This window comes from Mesoplodon mirus (genome assembly GCF_964341445.2).
Source record: "Mesoplodon mirus genome assembly, chromosome: 5".
Taxonomy (NCBI): domain Eukaryota; kingdom Metazoa; phylum Chordata; class Mammalia; order Artiodactyla; family Ziphiidae; genus Mesoplodon; species Mesoplodon mirus.
The window spans coordinates 42,162,366-42,179,829 of NC_138980.1; the positions used below are offsets into that span (position 1 = coordinate 42,162,366).

A 17,464-nucleotide genomic window follows, 5' to 3' on the forward strand; every position below is an offset into this window, starting at 1 on the left:
CGGGATACCATTTATGTAAACTGTTTAAAATATATATTGATATTGTTTCCACAGACTCCAGATAAGTAGCAAAGGCATAAAGACTGGTCCTGGAAGAATATGCTAATTTCAAAGTAACTGTTACTCCTGAGAAATGGTGGTGGGGGGAGGGGGGAGCATCTGTAGGCGGAGGCCTTACTGTCATTGGAGGCTTTCATAATAGGGCTCAAGTTATATTAAAAGGAATTTTTTAAAAAATACCTGAAGCAATCGAGCCAAAGTGAATATTTGTTAAACCTGGGTGATGACACAATGACTGTACTCTTCTGTCCCTGTGAAATAATCCATTAACACTGTTAATAAGAATGTATAAGCAACTCTAGGATACATAAGAAACTAACACAAGTTGGGGTGGAGGGGCTCAGACACAGAAGCAGAGTATGGGAGATGGGTGGGGATAAGACTTCTCACTGAAACCCTTTATGTTGCTTGTATTTTCATTTTTTAAATTGTGAAATATAATAAAGCTACAAGAAAGTGTGCAGCCCACACATATAATTATATACAACTGAAAGAATAATTATAACTCAGGCATCACTGAAGCCCAGATCAAGAAATAACATTGAATAAAGTCCACTTAGAGAAAAGCAAACAGAATGGGAATGCCCAGCTCAATGACCTGTTACAAAGCAAACCCCGCCCACCTGCTGCCACGTGACCACCACCCCGATGCCTCCACAGCCCGGCGTCCCATCCTGACTTCCAGAATGATCACTGCTTGGCTTTTCTTTATCTTTTACCCCTTAAGGTGTGCATCCACAATGACACTAGGATTGTTCAACTTTATTAAAAAAAAGACAATTTGTGTAAACTTTCCACAATGAAAAACATTCCTTTATGAAAAGGAATCACTTGGGTCCTGCTTCCTTTGTTGCATAAAATGTCAGTGAGAATCATCCACATTGCTGTGAGCAGCTGTGAATGCTCCTGCATTCCTGTGCAGTATTCTGTTGGCCAAAACATCACAATTTAGGTACCCAGTCTACTGCAGATGGACTCAGGTGTGGATTGTTTCCGTTTGAGACTGATATATATGAGATATATGTTACTGCTATGAACTATGAACACTCTTGTCCAGGCTTCCTTGCTCACTGAGCAAACGGCTTTTTTTTTTTTTTTTTTTTGGCTGCGTAAGGTCTTCGTTGCTGTGAAGACCTAGTTGCGGTGAGCAGGAGCTACTCTTCCTTGCGGTGCGCGGGCTTCTCACTGCGGTGGCTTCTCTTGTTGCAGAGCACAGGCTCTGCACATGCAGGCTCAGTAGTTGTGGCGCACAGGCTTAGTTGCTCCGCGGCATGTGGAATCTTACCAGACCAGGGCTCGAACCCATGTGCCCTACAGTGGCAGGCAGATTCTTAACCACTGCACCACCAGGGAGGTCCCTTTTTAAAACATTTTTAAGTGTACTGTTCAGTGGCATTAACCACATTCACAGTGTTGTGCAACCATCATCACCATCCATCTCCAGAACTTTTTCATCATCCCAGACAGAAACTCTATACCTATTAAGCAGTAACTCCCATTCCCAATCTCCCTGCCCCTCCCAACCACCATTCTACTTTCTGTCTCTATGAATTCCACTACTCTATGCACCTCACATAAGTGGAATTATACAATCTATGTCCTTTTCTGACTGCTTTATTTCACTCAGTATTATGTCTTTCAAGTTCATCCATGCTGTAGCATGGGTCAGAATTTCCTTCCTTTTCAAGGTGGAAATCCTTTTTAAAAATAGTATTTAATTTCTACACCACGATCAAACGTTTTAAACGTTTTAAAATATAAAAAAATTAAATTAAAAGGCATAAAGTAACTATTTACAATAGAATTTAAAATAAAATTTCTACATAAATATCTTAAACAATAGCTACATTCAAATTTAAATATTTTAAACAGAAATGTAAATATTTAAAATAAATGTTAAGTAAAGCTTTAAATAATTATTGAAAATTAAAAGTTTAATAAAGATACTAAGATCAAATTAAAAAGCATAAAATAATGTTATGAACAATATTTAATTGTTTATAAAATTTAAATATTTCGAATAGATTTAAAATATTTAAATTAAAATATAAAGTACTACATAGATTGAACTTAAAATTGAAATGACATTTGAATGTTTAAATATTTAAATGATTTTAAATGTTAAACATTTAAATTATAACATAGAAAGTAATTGCTGGACTTCCCTGGTGGCGCAGTGGTTGAGAATCTGCTTGCTAATTCAGGGGACACGGGTTCGAGCCCTGGTCTGGGAGGATCCCACATGGCGTGGAGCAACTAGTTCCGTGAGCCACAACTACTGAGTCTGCGTCTGGAGCCTGTGCTCCGCAACAAAAGAGGCCGCGATAGTGAGAGGCCCGCGCACCACGATGAAAAGTGGCCCCCGCTTGCCACAACTAGAGAAAGCCCTCGCACAGAAACGAAGACGCAACACAGCAAAATAATTAATTAATTAATTAACTCCTACCCACAACATCTTAAAAGAAAAAAAGAAAGTAATTGCTTTTTTTTTTTTTTGGCACGCGGGTCTCTCACTGTTGTGGCCTCTCCGTTGCGGAGCACAGGCTCTGGACGCGCAGGCTCAGCGGCCATGGCTCACGGGCCCAGCCACTCCGCGGAATGTGGGATCTTCCCGGACCGGGGCACAAACCCGTGTCCCCTGCATCGGCAGGCGGACTCTCAACCACTGCGCCACCAGGGAAGCCCATAATTGCTATTTTTAAAATATAGAATTAAATTTTAAATACGACTTTAATAAATTAATTGCTACAATAAAATTTAAAATTACACTTGAAGATGTGTAAAAAAAATATATTACTCCCCTCTTCTCCTCCCTGCCCGGAACAGAGGCAGTAGGGAAGCTACTGGCCTCCTCAGGGGCTTCAGCAAACCTCACGCGCAGGCAGCGCCTTGGCCAGCCCGGCCAGCTCGCGAGGACCCCGTACGGCCAATATGGCTGCGCCCGTACGGCAGGCGCGCAGCCTTCTCTGGTTGGCGACGACCCTAGGCCCGGGCTCCCGCGGCTACCGAGCGCCTCCGCCCCCGCGCCGCTCAACGGGGCCCTGGTGGCCCGACCCGGATGACCCACTGACCCCGCCCTGGCAGCTGGGGCCGCGCTACGCAGCTAAGCAGTTCGGGCGGCATGGCGCCGCCTCCGGGGTGGCCGCCGGTTCTCTGTGGCCTTCGCGGAAACAACTGCAAGAGCTGGAGGCTGAGGAGCGCGAATGGTACCCGAGCCTGGCGGCCATGCAGGAGTCGCTGCGGGTGCAGCAGCTGGCCGAGGAGCAGAAGCTACAAGCCAGGTGCGTGCGTGCGGTCGGGCACGCGCGGGGCTGCGGGCCGTGGGTGAACTGTGTCCCAACAGCAGTACTTAGGCCATCGGGCATTTTATCGCGGGGTTTGCATGCAGTATTTACGTGAATCCTCACCTAGATACAAAAGAGACTTATGAATAACAGTTCATTTAGTCATCAACAAACCTTTACTGAGCGCCTACTGTGCGCAAGGCCTTGCACCCCCTGCTGAGGACACAGCAGGGAACAAAACAAAGATAATTTCAGGTGGCGACAGAGAGCCATTAGGAAAATAAAATTGGGTGGAGAATGCATGCATGCCTGAGGGGGACTTCGGTTTGGTAGGCCTCAGGCCTCTCTGTGAACTTGACGTTTAAATGTTTAAGCAGAAACCTGAATGAATGATCAGTGGTAGTCATAGGAAGATCGTAGGCAGAGTGTTCTCAGTAGCGGGAACAGCTGGTGCAAAGGCCCTGAGGTAGGAATGTGCTTTAAGGAACAGCCTGGACATTAGTGTAGCTGGGGAAGAGTGAGAGGTGATGGGGCATGGAATCAAGGGCAGAGGTCAGACTTGGAAGCAGGTCTGAAGGATTTGGAGTAGAATGGAAGCAAGACCAGGGACATTGATTGTGCCACTGAACTGAAGGGAGGGGGCAGCCAAAGGCAGGCAGGTGTGTTCCTGGTGTTTATTGTTCTTATCCTCACAGCAGCTCTAAGAGGAAAAGGGAACCACCCTTATTTTAGAGAGAGGACACTGAGGCCTAGGAAGGTGAAGTCACTTGTCCAGTCACTTAGGCAGTGAACGGTGGAGTTAGGATGTGAACACCTCTCTGATAACCCCCGTTATCCCAGCTGGCTAACCCTGCCATGGGGCTTTCAGCTTCATGTTTCTAATTCTTAAAATGGGACAGTGACTCACACCTACAAACTCACAGGATTGGAGGGAAAGGTCCAATCCATTTCTTGCCTTCACTTCTGTGCCTCGAAGTAGGCCTGGCATACAGTGGTTGCTCAGTGATGTCTGTAGGACGGAGGAGTGAGCTGTGGGAATAGCTGGCATAACATGCAGCATAACATGCGACATTCACTAGACAGCTCAGGGAAAGTTACGTTGACTTGGGGTCTGCTCCTAGGAATTACTGGGGCTTGGTTCTCTCATGCTCAAGGCTACACATGTTGGTTTCTCTCTCCCGCCTCTCTTCACTTGTCAAGAATTTTTCCTCAGTTTTAATGGCCATCATAAGTCTTCCCAGTCTTTCATCTTGAGATATGGGGGGTTTGGGAGAGGCAGGATGTGGGCAAAGGCTTGAGGGTGGGGTGTGGGTGGATGGGTACTGCTCTGGCTGCCCTCACTGACCACTCTCTTTCCCCTGCAGGGAGCAGCTCATTGAAGAGCGCATGGCCAAGATGCCACAGATGATTGAGAACTGGCAGCGGCAGCAGCAGGAGCGCAGGCAGAAGGAGCAAGCAGACAAGGAGCGGCGGGCTCGGCTGCAGGCTGAGGCCCAGGAGCGCCTGGGGTACCACGTGGACCCGAGGAGTGCCCGCTTCCAGGAGCTGCTGCAGGACTTGGAGAAGCAGCATCGCAAGCGCCTCAAAGAGGAGAAACAAAGAAAGAAGAAGGAGGCACGAGCTGCTGCGATGGCCGCTGCTGCAGCCCAAGACCCAGCAGACTCTGCAACACCCAGCTCCTGAGTTGTGTTCTTTCCCAATAAAACCCGCTGCCTGATAGCCCCACCCCTGAAGAGCTCTGCATCCTCTCTTATCCCACCCCTCCCTGGGCACCCTGGTTCTTTCCCCAGCACCTGGAGCCAGGGAATCCCCACCCTTCCCTGACTCTGCTCACTTAGGGACTCTAGGCCATGCCGACTAACTTTGGGGCTTCAGGGGGAGTGAAAGGGGGATGCAATGGGGAAATAATGGAGGAGCAGATGGCAGAGGAGAAGAAGGCTTTTGTTTACCAACATTAATCTCCAGTAATTAGCCAATTACCAGGGGGGAAGTGTAGCCAAAACAGACTGTGGTGATGATGGTGGGGGGCAGGGAGAAGCAGCCCTTCCAAGGCTGAGCCGGGGCTGGGAGTGAGACAGCTTGGGGGAGGGGGAGGGGAGCCACTGGGAGCCAGTCTGCAGAGGCTGACAGACCCCTCTGCCCCTTCATGGCACTCCCGCATCTCCTGTGCCCAACTAGCCCCAGACCCATACAAGCTGGAGTGGGATGCCCCAGCAGGCACAAACCACAGGACTGGCTTTTAAAACTTTATTCACTTCAAAACCTTTATCAGAGACACGGTTCTGTTCTGGGCTGGGGGGTGGCCTTGACCTCCAGAATGACTCTGATGTTTCCCCTTCCCCAGGCAAGACAAACCAGACCTCCTCCTCCCCAGCAAAAGGATGCAGGATGGAGGCCAAGGCCAGACCATGGAGGGGTCTTGGGCCTCTGAGTGCTCACCCCAGATGGAAAGATTTGGGCCACTCCAATGGAGAATCAAAGTTTGGAGCTCCAGCTTCCCCTCACCCTGCAGGAAGGCGGGGGAGCTCTCAGGGGCTCTTTGGGGGATGGGGAAGCAAGCAGCCGCCTCTCCATCTGGCTGCAGGGAGCTGGGACAGAGGCCAAGAGGGGCCCATCTGTCACCTCCAGTCCTGCCAGCTCCTTGGAGCAGGCTGGGCTCGGGTGGGGGATGGGAGGACAGCTGTCTGGCCCAGGTCTTCTCAGGCCAAGATGGGAATGCAGGGCCACTTCAGGAGAGTGGGAAGTTGGGGTGGAGTGTTTTGGTTTTTATTAGGTTTTGATTTTTTTTCCACTTCTTAAATAAACATGAATATATATATATTTTTTTCTTTTATAAAACTTTTGTGGAGTTGGGGGTGGGGAAGAGGGAGAGCAGTGGGCGGCCTGGCCTCCCGGCATCACTCGTCATCAAAGTTCTGACTCAGGAGGAAGTTGGCAGCCAAGTTCTCGTTTTTTTCACAAGCGAAGTAGGCCTGGATCACCAGGCTCTCTGGGAAGCCCAGGGCCTTCAACTGCGGGAAGATGGGCAGGTATGAGCAAGAGGTAGGGGCCCTGCCCACCCATGAGGTCACCCCTCTCAGCCAGATCTCTTACCCTCTCTATAGCCTCTTTTTCCTGCGGTGTCACCTGGATGTAGTTCATCTGTGGGGCCTCCTCGCCTATCGCGCCCACCTCACCCTCCACGTCCGAGATGTCTGCCAGCTCCCCAGGGGGCTCGTTCAACATCTGGATGAACTGCTCCTGGTGCCGGCTGATTTGCTGTGGGAGACAGAGGAAGTGATGGTGACCCACAGCCCTCGTCCCCCCTTCCCCAGGTCCCTGTCACAGCCCTTGCTTTTTCTTTCATTCACTCAGCCAATATTTAAAGGGTGTCTGTTCTGGCCAAACAGCCACACGGTGGACATGGGCCCTGTCCTAGAAGAGCTGATGTTCCAGGGTGGAGAGACAGGCCATAAACAAGCAAGTTGACAGCTACTTACAATGTAAATACTGGGCGTGACATACATTAGGGTAGATCTTGGGCTGGGAAAGACACTTTAGGCCAGGAGCGAGGGCCCTATGAAGTATTGGATGGGGAAGGAAGTTTCCCTCCACGTAGAGCAAACATCAAGTGCAAAGGCCCAGGGATGGGGTTCATTTGGAAAATTCCAAAAGCAAAAGATCCATGTGGCAAAACAGTAAACAAGGAAGGGAAGGAGGAAGCAGAAGATCAGAGAGGCAGGGACCAGATACGCTTTCTTCTAGTATGATGGGACACCACGGTGGTAAGGATTAAATAGGGAAAGACATCTATGTACCTTTTAAAAAGATTAACTCATCTGGGTGTTGCGTATCTGGGGGTTCTAATATGCCTCTCTCTCTTTTTATGTACATCTGAAAATTTACACATCAAAGGAAAAACTGCTTTTTCAGGAATCTGGCTCCTAGTGGAGAATGGACCGTGGGGTCTGTGCAGATGCAGAGAACTGGGTGGTGGCTGCCAGCGGACCTGGGAGATGAGGTGGCAGCCACAGAGGTGGAGTGCAGGGCTGGGGTGAGTGAGATCTTCTGGAAGTAGAGCAAAGAGGACAGGTGAGAGACAACCCCAGCAGGCCCCCAGTGCCTGGGGCTCAAGCAACCCCAGGTTGGTCCTGGCGGGGTTAGGGAGGGCTGGGAGGATCTGTTCTGGTCTTGGATATCTAGAAAGCATTTTCACGGAGGTATCAAGTCAGTCACGGGAGAGCATGGCATCCAGAGGGTCCAGACTGGTCATACGGATTTAAGGGTCGCCACAGACTGAAAGCCCCAGGATTGACTGCAGATAAATGGAGATGCGCAGCCCTGGCCCAACATCTGGAGGTGAGCGGGAGTCAGCAAAGGAGACTGAAAAGTCGGGGGCAGAAGCAGCAGACGCCTGAATCAGGAGACGCAGGCTTTCACAGAGGACCCAGAAGACCCTGTCACACCCAGGGGCCACTGCCCCTCTGCCTAGGAACCTTCAAGGACAGGATGGAGCCTTGCTGAGCACGGTGGTCCCAAAACCAACTAGGGCACAGCAGTCCCGGGTGCTGCCATACAACCCTACGGACATTCAGGAAGCAACAGCTAAACGCGGAGTGGAGCCAGAGCACAGGATCCAGAGACTGGAGGCAGACACACACTCCACCAGTTGCCAGGCGGCTCCAAGCCTCTGACATCTTCCTCCGTGGAGTGGAGATGACAGTGGCACCCACACCTTACAGAGTGGTGGAGAGCATTACGTGAAACCACGTAGGTCATTAGGTCGCACGGGACAGCAGAAGGCTGTCGTCAGCCCTGCTTTCCAAGCATAGAGATGCCTACATACCACGCTGGGCCAGGCTCACTCTCTGGGGCTGTGGTACCCACAGGAGAAGGGAGATGTTACCTGCACTGACTCCCTCTGCCCCCAGGCCTGTACCTGTAAAAGCTGGGGGTTCTCCTGGCCCAGCTGCTGAAGCAGGGCTGGCAGCAGCGCCGGGTTCTGCTGAATCACCTGCCGCATGTTCTGGAACTGGGGCTGATCCCGCAGGAATTCCAAGGGGTTCTCTCCTGCTGGCAGGAGGAAAAGGTGTGGTCAGATACCACCCTGGGCTCCCTGAAGTATGGGGGGGTAGGATGAGTCAGGTGCCTTGACAGCAGACACACCACACGCACACCTCCCGATCCACTCACCTGCTTCTGTGGCCGGCTGCTCGGGTACTTGGCTCTCCTGGACAGAACTGTGTTCTGGCTCGGGGCTCCCAGGAATTCCCTGTCAGGGGTCCTATTTAGTTCAAAGCACAGACTGCCCACTGCCTCCTTCCTGCATACTCAGCCCTGGCGGGAGACACGTGAAGCCTCTGCTCTGCCCTCCACAGGTCCACCCCATCGCTCATGTCCAGGCTCCTGCAGGAGGTCTTTCCTGGCTAGAACCACAACCCAAAGGCTTTTGGGGGCAGCTTTTGACTAGCCATCAGGCCACCGAAGCCTGCATGCTCCCTTGAGGACTCCCCAGGCGGCAGCAGCCCCACCTCACCGTGAGTAGATACTCCACTGCCCGGTGCGGATTGTTGTAGCTGGCCCTCAGGGCAGCCACGACCCGCTCCCGCTCGTAGCCCATGGACATGATCTCCGTCAGCATCGTCTCGTACTCAGAGCCAGTCACTGTGGAGGGAGCGGCAAAAGGCGGGTCACCAAGGAGAGGGAAGGACAGCTCCCAGGCCCTCCCCCACACCCCCACAAGGCCCAGCTGATGGCTGGGGCACCCAGTCATTTTCGCTCTGGGGACCACCCACCCACCTAGCGTGGACGCCGCGTCTTCCTCTCGCCCGCTGCTACCTGAAGAGGGAACAGAGCTGCAAATTCAAGAGAGAGAAATCGGACCCTGGCTTCTGGTGGCTTGCCCTCCCCCAAGGTGTGTGGAACCACGAACGTGGGCGCTGAAATGTGCCGGAAAGATAGGGCCCAATCTGGGGCTGCTGCTCCCTGCCTTACCCGCACACAGACTCCGGGGACGTCGTGGGGGCTGATTCCTCCGATGGGCTCTTGTCCTCTCTGGCGGTAGGTGGGGGACTGGACATGCCTGAGGCAGGGGCCGATGGGAAGGATGTGGAAGACTCCGGGGCAGCAGTGGGTGAAGCCTCTGGGGGTACTGAGGTGCCTGGGCTAGTTTTGGCCTGTGACACCCAGAAAAAGAGAGCAGGCATCAGTAACTCTATCTAGCCCCAACATCCTTCCACATCTCAGCCCCACCCTGTTCATGGCTAATCTCTCTTGGGCACACATGCTCTTTGCCAGCTCCCCAGCTAATCCACCCCACCTCCCAACCAGCATACATCACCCACCTTGGTCACCATGACGACCACAAAGTTCTTCTCATCGATGTGATAGTCCTTGATGGGGACATCATCGCTCAGGATCTTGCCAGCATAGATGAGTTTCTGTCCAGCCACGGGGAAAGCATCACGACCCTTCTCAGCTTCTATCTTCTCCTTCAGCACCTTCACCTGGAGGAAGGGGTAGACAGTCACTGCAAACCCTGAGATTCTCTCTTCCCTTCTAGTTTGGGGACAGGGGGGAGGCTGCAAGCCCTGATGGCTGAGAAGCTAAGCTTCATAATCAAGCATACTAGACCATTCCACCAACAAACAGAATCTTTGCTGGACACTTGATATGGGCCAGGTGCAGTGTTAGACACTGACGATACAGCAGAGAACAAAACTCAACACAAGTCCCTGTTCTCATAGAGATGACATTTATTTGGGAGAAGAAAAAGCACATATTTCAGATGATGTAAATATGATGAAATGCAAATCAACATAAACGGGAGATAGGACCATTCCTCACTCCATGCTGCTGAGAGTGACCTTTACTAAGAGAATCCTAAGTTGACACCGCTATTGTAAAGGTACACGGGTCACAAGTTTAAAGCCTCATAATAACTGAGTGAAACAGTTATCATTAGCCTCATTTTATATTTGAGAAAAACAGAAGTACAGAGAGATTAACCAACTTGCCCCAAATCAAAGAGTTAGGCTGGTCAAAAAATCTGAGTCTGTTTCCTTTTCTACAAAAAGTGAACTTCAATGTCTCCCTCGTGGGGGAAATTGTGCAAAAAGTGCCAAGTACATACGTTTGTTAGGTCCTAAGTCTCTTTTCAGCTAAAAGGACAGCATCATGTTTAGACCGTGGGCTCTCACTTGAGGCAATTCCGAATTGAATCCGCTCTGCCATGACTTGCTTTGTGCATATGCAACTATACCAATGTTCTTTAATCCAAGTTTCCGCATCTGTAAAGTGGGGAGACTCAGAGTCCCCGAATGACAAGCCTACTTCGCAGATTTAGTAAGATAACATAAAAACGCTCAGCGACTGGTGAAGAACAAACAAGGACCACTGAAACTCAAGGCCGTTTATTATTATCGTCGTTGCTGTCATCACCCGGCATCTCCTGGTCACTACTCCCAGATTCGGCCACCAACGTCCCGAGGAGAAGCTTACAAAGCTGGGAACTCGGAGGACCCATCCCAGAGCAGGCCGGCCGGGAATCCGAGCCCGCGGCTCCCGCGCCCCGCGAAGACACTGACATTGGACCCGGGGCCTGGCGGGCGCCCCGGGGGTGGAGCCTCGCCTGGAGAGAGATCCAAGAGCTCCGCCCGAGCCACCAGGGGCTGAGCCGGGGACCATCAGGGTATCTGGGAAAGTCAGGCCCGTTGGGAGAATGGGCACGGCCCGGCGCCGCGCCGTCTTCCCCGCCTCTCTTGTCAGGATCCCGGCCTCCCCGCCCCCGCCCCCACCCCATCACCAGCACCCGTCGCTCCCGCTCCCGGGCTCCGGCCTGGCTCGCACCGTCTCATCAGCCTCCATGCGGATCTTGAAGGTCTGCTGCTGCAGCGTTTTGAGCGTGATCGTGACGGCCATGGTGGGGCCCGAGCGACGCGGCGGCCCCGGGATCCTCACACGACATGCAACTCACGCCGCCGCCATCTTAGCGCCCAGCCGCGCCGTACACCGACCGCTTCCGGGGCAGGCGGTGCGCGCGCCGACCACCGCAGCACGTGTTCTGAGTGCGCCCCCTTTGCCTTCGTGAGCATGCACAAGAGAGCGGCCTCGAGCCAGGCATGCGCAGACTAAACTCTGCTCCGGGGGTGGGGGAGCTTCTAGCTCAACCGTCACGTGGCTTCCTGCGAGTGACGCCATGCCCGTTAGCGGTGACGTCATGCGGCCACAAAATGGCTCCGATGTCCCCAGTTTCAAGCCTACGAGTTTCATTTATTTGTTGACGTTAAACAAACTTCATGTACTTGTTATACTTCCATTTCTTACATAAAATGTTCGTGTTTTTTTGCTCGTTCCAAATGAGTTTTATTCTGGTCTGGCTACCCTGACAGGAAGCCTGTCAAGCCCTGAAAGAACTACAAAGGATACTTGAAAGGTCACCAACAATTAAACGAAAACTCTGTAAACACGTTTGGCCAAGGAACTGGGGACACGAGGCCATTTTGTGGCCCCATCCATTCCTGAGGGAAAAGCTGGATTTTTGGAATGAATCTAACAGTTCTAGCTCCTGGGTCTCCCCACCTCTCTGCTGCTCCTTCCCTGATCACTTTGTTCTCCCAGCTACCCCCAGTCTGACCCCAAAGTTTTTTTTTGTTTTTTGGGTTTTTTTTTTGCGGTACGCGGGCCTCTCACTGTTGTGGCCTCTCCCGTTGCAGAGCACAGGCTCCGGACGCGCAGGCTCAGCGGCCATGGCTCACGGGCCCAGCCGCTCCGCGGCATGCAGGATCCTCCCAAACCGGGGCACAAACCCATGTCCCCTGCATCGGCAGGCAGACTCTCAACCACTGCGCCACCAGGGAAGCCCTGACCCCAGTTTTTAAGGAAGATGTTAACTTTCAAGGCTCCCCTACACTGAATACAAAATTATCTCCTTAAACTTTCCCTGGATATGCCAATCCTGGAGGCTTCCCAGAAGGGTGGCGCTAAGCCACAGGACACAGGACACAGGAAGCTCAAAGGAGGCCTATCCAAGGAACAAGGAATTGAAGAGTTGGGTGGCCAAAGCTGAAGAGGGTGCTTTGGCAGACAGGGTGGAGGTGATGGTCTTATCTTCCAGTGAGTGGGTGGACTCTCCCCCCGCAATCCTGAACTGACCATTACCTGCCTCCTAACCTGCTCAACATTCCCATCCAAGTAGGACACCAGGCAGTCTCCCGCCACCTCACTCATTACCCAACTGTTACCAGGTCCTGCTGCTTCTCCCTTCACTGCATGCCCTGAGCTAAGAAGTTTCCACAAGAATAGGCCAGACTTGGCTGAGGGATTCTTACCTCTGGCAACAAGGGACATCAGTTCCCAACCACCCACTGGACATAAGTGGCAGCCTTCAGGACCCCAACAGGGGTGGGCCTAGGCCAACCTTGGGGGCCCACACTCTCCTCTGCCACTTTTGCACCATCCCTTGGTGCCACCTCTTTCCCTTCAAGAGGTTCAAATCCTGACTTGGCCACTGAAGACCACTGGACAAGATAGATACCATTTCTGAACCTATTTCCATGACTATAAAGAGAATTAATAGCTTTTGACACTGGCTAATACTAAGAAAATGTGTTTAAAACTGTCCAGTAGCTCTGTGTAGTCTTGCTCCTTAATAGGTTAAGACGTACATATGCGGCACAGTGTAAAACGGTTGGTACAAGTTGGTGGCTAAGGTGTGGGTTCAAATCCCACCTCTTACTAAATCTCAGTCTCCTCAGCAAACACAACTGGTAATAGAACCAAAACTCACCAGTTTGATGCAACGACTCAATGAGTTAATAAGTGGAGTATTTGTAATGGCACTTAGAATAGTTACTCTTTCCCACCTGTTTGGGGTTCTGGGGATAAACAAGGGCCCCTGTAACCTTATGGGACATTCAACCAACACTTGTAGTGGCTGCAAAATGAGCCTCACTTTAAGAGTCACCTACCCCAAAAGGAAACACAGGAGGAAGACACAAAACTTAATTTAATAGAAATTTCATTTGTAGTTCTTACATTCTCAGTATGAGCCGAGCTAGAACCCACTGCCCCACTCGGAACTGGCCTAGTCCTGGGGGCAGAGGAGAAAGGAGGAAGGTCAGAGCTCAGGGCTTAGGAGCCCCATTCTTTCTCAGTGCTGGGGGGCTGGTGATGCCACCCTCTTCTCCTACCCCCCTGTGGGATCCAGGAAGGAGAGCAGATGGAATCTTGGGCCTGGGGCTTCTCCTTCATGCCACACCCCACCCCGAGTCCCCAAGTTGGAGGGGAACTAAGGGATCTGGGGAGATAAGGGGACAGCAGAAAGCAAAGATGTCAAATCAAGAAAGATGAAAGCCAGGGGTGGGGGCTGAAGGAGAATCAGAGACAAAACACCAGTTAAAAAAAAAAAAAAAAAAACTTAAAAAAAAAAAAAAAAGGGAGGGGGAGAACAAAAACAAAATCCACCCCAAATTGGAACCCGCCTGGAAAAAAATGAAAGTTCTCCAGTCTCATAGAGACATTATTTGGCGCGGCCAGCTCTGCGGCAGGAGCACTCAGGCCTCAGTCCAGCCCTGGAGGCGCGGCGGTGTGGCCCCTACAGCTCATCCTTGGCCTGGCCAGCGGCAGCGTCTTCCTCCTCCTCCTCTTCCTCTTTCTCCTCCTCCTCCTCCTCCTCCTCATCCTTGTCCTCCTCATCTTCCTTATCAGCCTCCTCTTCTTCCTTGCGCTTCTTCTCCTCCTCCTCCTCCTTTAGCCTCTGCTCTTCGTCTTGCTTGTCCTTCATTTGTTTTTCTGCTGCCTGTGTGCAAACCACACACCTCAGGGCCCGGACTCCCCTGCCAGCCCTGCCCACCCCCAAGCCCAAGACTGGACCCTGGTCCCACCTTCGTAACACCCCATGTCTCGTTGCCAAACTCCTCAGCATATGCTTCGTCGTTGGTGATGAGGAAGTTGTCAAAGATGGTGCCAGACTTGACCTGTATGGGGCCAGGGAGTAGAGGGGTGGTCGGAAGGGTGGTCAGAGGGGATATACCTGTTGGCCTTGGCCTCGAAAAGGTCTCTTGCCCATATTCCCATAACCACTACACAATGCTACAGTTGAATGTTGCAGTTAAAAAACAGGCTGCCTGGGTTCCAACCCCAGCTCTGCCATTTCCTGCCTACATGACCTTGGGCTGGTGACTTCACCTCTCTGCACCTCAATTTCTTCATCTGTAAAAAGGGGTCTCACTCCCTTCTTTAAATATTTCTCTAGTACCTACTACGTGCCAGGCACCATTCTAGATGCAGAAGGTACATCAGTGAACAGAACAGACAAAAATTCAGTCCCGGTGAACCTAATTTTCTAATGGGATTATCTAACCACCTTCTAAGGTTGTTGGGGGCAATAAAATGAGTTGGTTCCCGTAGGTACTTGAAAAAGTACCAAGAAGTTAGTAAGTACAACTTCATAGTGGGTGCTGTAAGAATGCCATAAAGACAAACCAGGAATTTCTTTAAAAAAAAAAAAAAGCACCATTTTGAAGTCAGACCTCCTTTGTCCCTTTCCTCCTGGGTTGACCCTGAGCACTTGAGGTCCTGGGATCCTTCTCTTCCCTCCGTGTCTCACCTGCCATAGATCCAAGCCCAGTACAGCAAAGTTTTCATAGGCGTAGATGTTGCTATCAGGGGAATACTCAGGGTTGTCGATCTCTGGGTGGATCCAGATGCCCTTGTAATCTGGGTTGTCAATCTGCCGGGGCTTCCATTCACCCTGCAGAAGAAGTGAACTGGTGGGTGAGTGGAGATCAGTGCGTTCCCCACTGTGCACCACCCTGCTCAGAGCCCCAGTCTCACCTTGTACTCTGGGTTCTGAATCACTGGTGGTTCCCACTCTCCGTCCATCTCTTCATCCCAGTCCTCGGGCTTCTTAGCATCAGGGTCAGGAATGTGCTCAGGTTTGTCCCAGTCCTGAAGGTACATTAGGAGGTCAGAGTTGGCCCAGTTGTCCTCCACACCCTCCATGGTGGGGAGCCCCTGCCCAAGAACGAACCTCAGGCTTGGAGTCTGTAGGGTCATCAACCTTGGCTCGCTCGTCCCAGTCTTCAGGCTTTGCAGCATCAGGATCCTTTATCTTCTTGGGAGGCAAGAAATCCCAATCGTCCTCCAAGGAGCCTGACTCCACCTGGCTGTTGTCAATCTTTACCTCATAGGTATTATCAGGCCGCACAATCAGTGTGTACAGGTGTGTGAATTCATCATCCTGAAGAGAGTGGCAGATCAGTGCCCCGCCCACCAGGTTGGCCTCTGAGCCTTCCCTTACAGCCATTTGTCACCACCCCCAGAGCACACCTTGCAACGGATATCCTTGTTGATCAGCACATTCTTGCCCTTGTAGTTGAAGATGACATGAACCTTCTTGGTGCCAGGGCCACAGATGTCCGGGCCTTAATGAGAAGCAGATCCGGTCAGAGCTAGAGGTTGTCCACCATTATGAACCCCTCCCCACCCATTTACAAAAAGAAAACTTGGTTCTTAAACTCACGTCTGTCAAGGTGAAAAGACAAAATTCAGCTATCTCTAAGGGACCGCGATTAGGGATTTAAAGAAAAAAAAAAATCAGTGCTCTAGAAGTCAGTATCTTTACTTGCAGAATTAGGAAATGCCTACCTTATAAAATCGCGTGAATTAGCAGTCTTAAATCAACGATTATAACAATGCAGAAAGTTGCTACTAACTGTAACTATCCTCTCAGCTTCCCCTCCAAAGAAATGTCTAACCATTTAAGTGTTTTCTATGATCTTAAGACCACTTTTCATGGGCTATAAAGAACTCATGGGGTTTCAAACTCCCTCTAACTAATCAGAGGTCAGCATCAGGGTGGGGCCCGCTCACCAAACATGATGTTGTATTCAGAATCTCCATGCATGTCTGTCTGGTCCAGACCATCTGGAAATAGCTTCACGTAGCCGCCCCCACAGTCGATGTTCTGTTCGTGTTTCACGGTGAACTGCACCACCAGTGTATGACCCTTATTGGAGAAGGGCTCGAATCTGGCCGACAAAGCGTAAAACCGGGCATCCTGGCTTGTCTGCAGCCCTAGCAAGGAACGGTAGTCAGATCACGGCTCAGCAACAACCCCCGGGAGACCCTCAGGATGGGAAATACAGACGACTCTCCCTTCCTCCACCTGTTCTACTTCTAGGGATACCCAAACTGTGTGGTGACTAGGGCTTCCTCCAGGAAGTCCTCCTGGATCTGAGCACCCACCCGTAGGCTCTTACCTTTATCTTTCTCCTGGTCACCGTAGAACTTGCCGGAACTGAGAACGAATTTGCCAAAATCCGGTTTGTGTTTGGATTCGATCCAGCGCTCGGTCCACCCGTCTAGGGGACCAAAGGGGCAGGTCAGATTAGCGGTGCTAATCACCCCCCACCAAACATCTACCAGGAGCTACAAACTGCTGGGGGCAAGGAATGAGATTCCCCCTCCCCCCGACTGTCCCCATCCCAACCTCTAGCTTGACATCTCTGGTGGCTTAAAAGATCCTCGGGCGAACCCTAACTCCCGCCGCGGAAGTCCGCCGCGCCCTCCCCGCTCCCCAGGGACGCAGAAGGAAAGATCGCCTGCGGTTCTAGTCCCTGAGGCCACTGTGTTGGTCCTCTGAGCAATAACTACAGGCGACACGCAGATATGGGCTGGGGGGCCAGCCGCGTCGTTAGGACGGCCTCGAGTTACCTCCGTCCAGAAACTGCTCCTTGAAGTAAACGGCGGGTTCAGCGGCGCCCAGGCCAAGAAGGCCGAGCAGCACCAGCACGGGTAGCAGCATGGCGGGCCCAGGGGGCGGCGGCGCGCTGGCCCTTTAATTCACTCTACCAGCAGTAGCTCTGCAGTAGGGACAGACGGTGCCGCCAGCCGTGCGATTTTATACCCGGCCGCCTCTCAAACCAACCTGGTCCGGCCTCTTGGCCCTCCTCCTCCACCTTATCATTGGTCTGTGGCCACAGCTATGCCTTTCCATTGGACCCTTATGGGCTCAGCAAGTTAGGCTGTGCCTCGGAACGCTGGGTTCCCAGATGGCCGATTTCTATTGGCCGCACCGCTGGCCAATGAAGGTCGACCACGCGTTGTGGGGGTCGCCCACCAGTGGAGTGGGGCCTCGA

The 17,464-nt window shown here is 51.7% G+C and overlaps 3 protein-coding genes across 4 annotated transcripts; 1 reads left to right on the forward strand and 2 right to left on the reverse strand.

The window, feature by feature from the left end:
- Positions 1-2,944: 2,944 nt before the first annotated feature.
- Positions 2,945-5,069, forward strand: GADD45GIP1 (GADD45G interacting protein 1). Its single transcript, XM_082620820.1, has 2 exons — positions 2,945-3,341; positions 4,709-5,069. The coding sequence occupies exons 1-2, from the start codon at positions 2,992-2,994 to the stop codon at positions 5,025-5,027; spliced, it is 669 nt and encodes a 222-aa protein (XP_082476946.1). The 5' UTR covers positions 2,945-2,991; the 3' UTR covers positions 5,028-5,069.
- Positions 5,070-5,577: 508 nt separating this feature from the next.
- Positions 5,578-11,376, reverse strand: RAD23A (RAD23 homolog A, nucleotide excision repair protein). 2 transcript variants are annotated; one of them, XM_082620819.1, is made up of 9 exons: positions 11,172-11,376; positions 9,668-9,829; positions 9,318-9,499; positions 9,123-9,178; positions 8,860-8,987; positions 8,517-8,595; positions 8,263-8,393; positions 6,438-6,602; positions 5,578-6,355 (listed from the first exon to the last, which is right to left on the reverse strand). In XM_082620819.1, the coding sequence occupies exons 1-9, from the start codon at positions 11,241-11,243 to the stop codon at positions 6,242-6,244; spliced, it is 1,089 nt and encodes a 362-aa protein (XP_082476945.1). In that variant the 5' UTR covers positions 11,244-11,376; the 3' UTR covers positions 5,578-6,241. The 2 variants fall into 2 exon arrangements, with proteins under 2 accessions (XP_082476945.1, XP_082476944.1); XM_082620818.1 differs by having other exon boundaries at positions 8,263-8,396; positions 11,172-11,258.
- Positions 11,377-13,311: 1,935 nt separating this feature from the next.
- CALR (calreticulin) lies at positions 13,312-17,205 on the reverse strand. The gene is made up of 9 exons (XM_082621567.1): positions 17,040-17,205; positions 16,586-16,687; positions 16,197-16,400; positions 15,654-15,748; positions 15,355-15,564; positions 15,159-15,272; positions 14,932-15,075; positions 14,207-14,299; positions 13,312-14,121 (listed from the first exon to the last, which is right to left on the reverse strand). The coding sequence occupies exons 1-9, from the start codon at positions 17,128-17,130 to the stop codon at positions 13,918-13,920; spliced, it is 1,257 nt and encodes a 418-aa protein (XP_082477693.1). The 5' UTR covers positions 17,131-17,205; the 3' UTR covers positions 13,312-13,917.
- Positions 17,206-17,464: the final 259 nt, after the last annotated feature.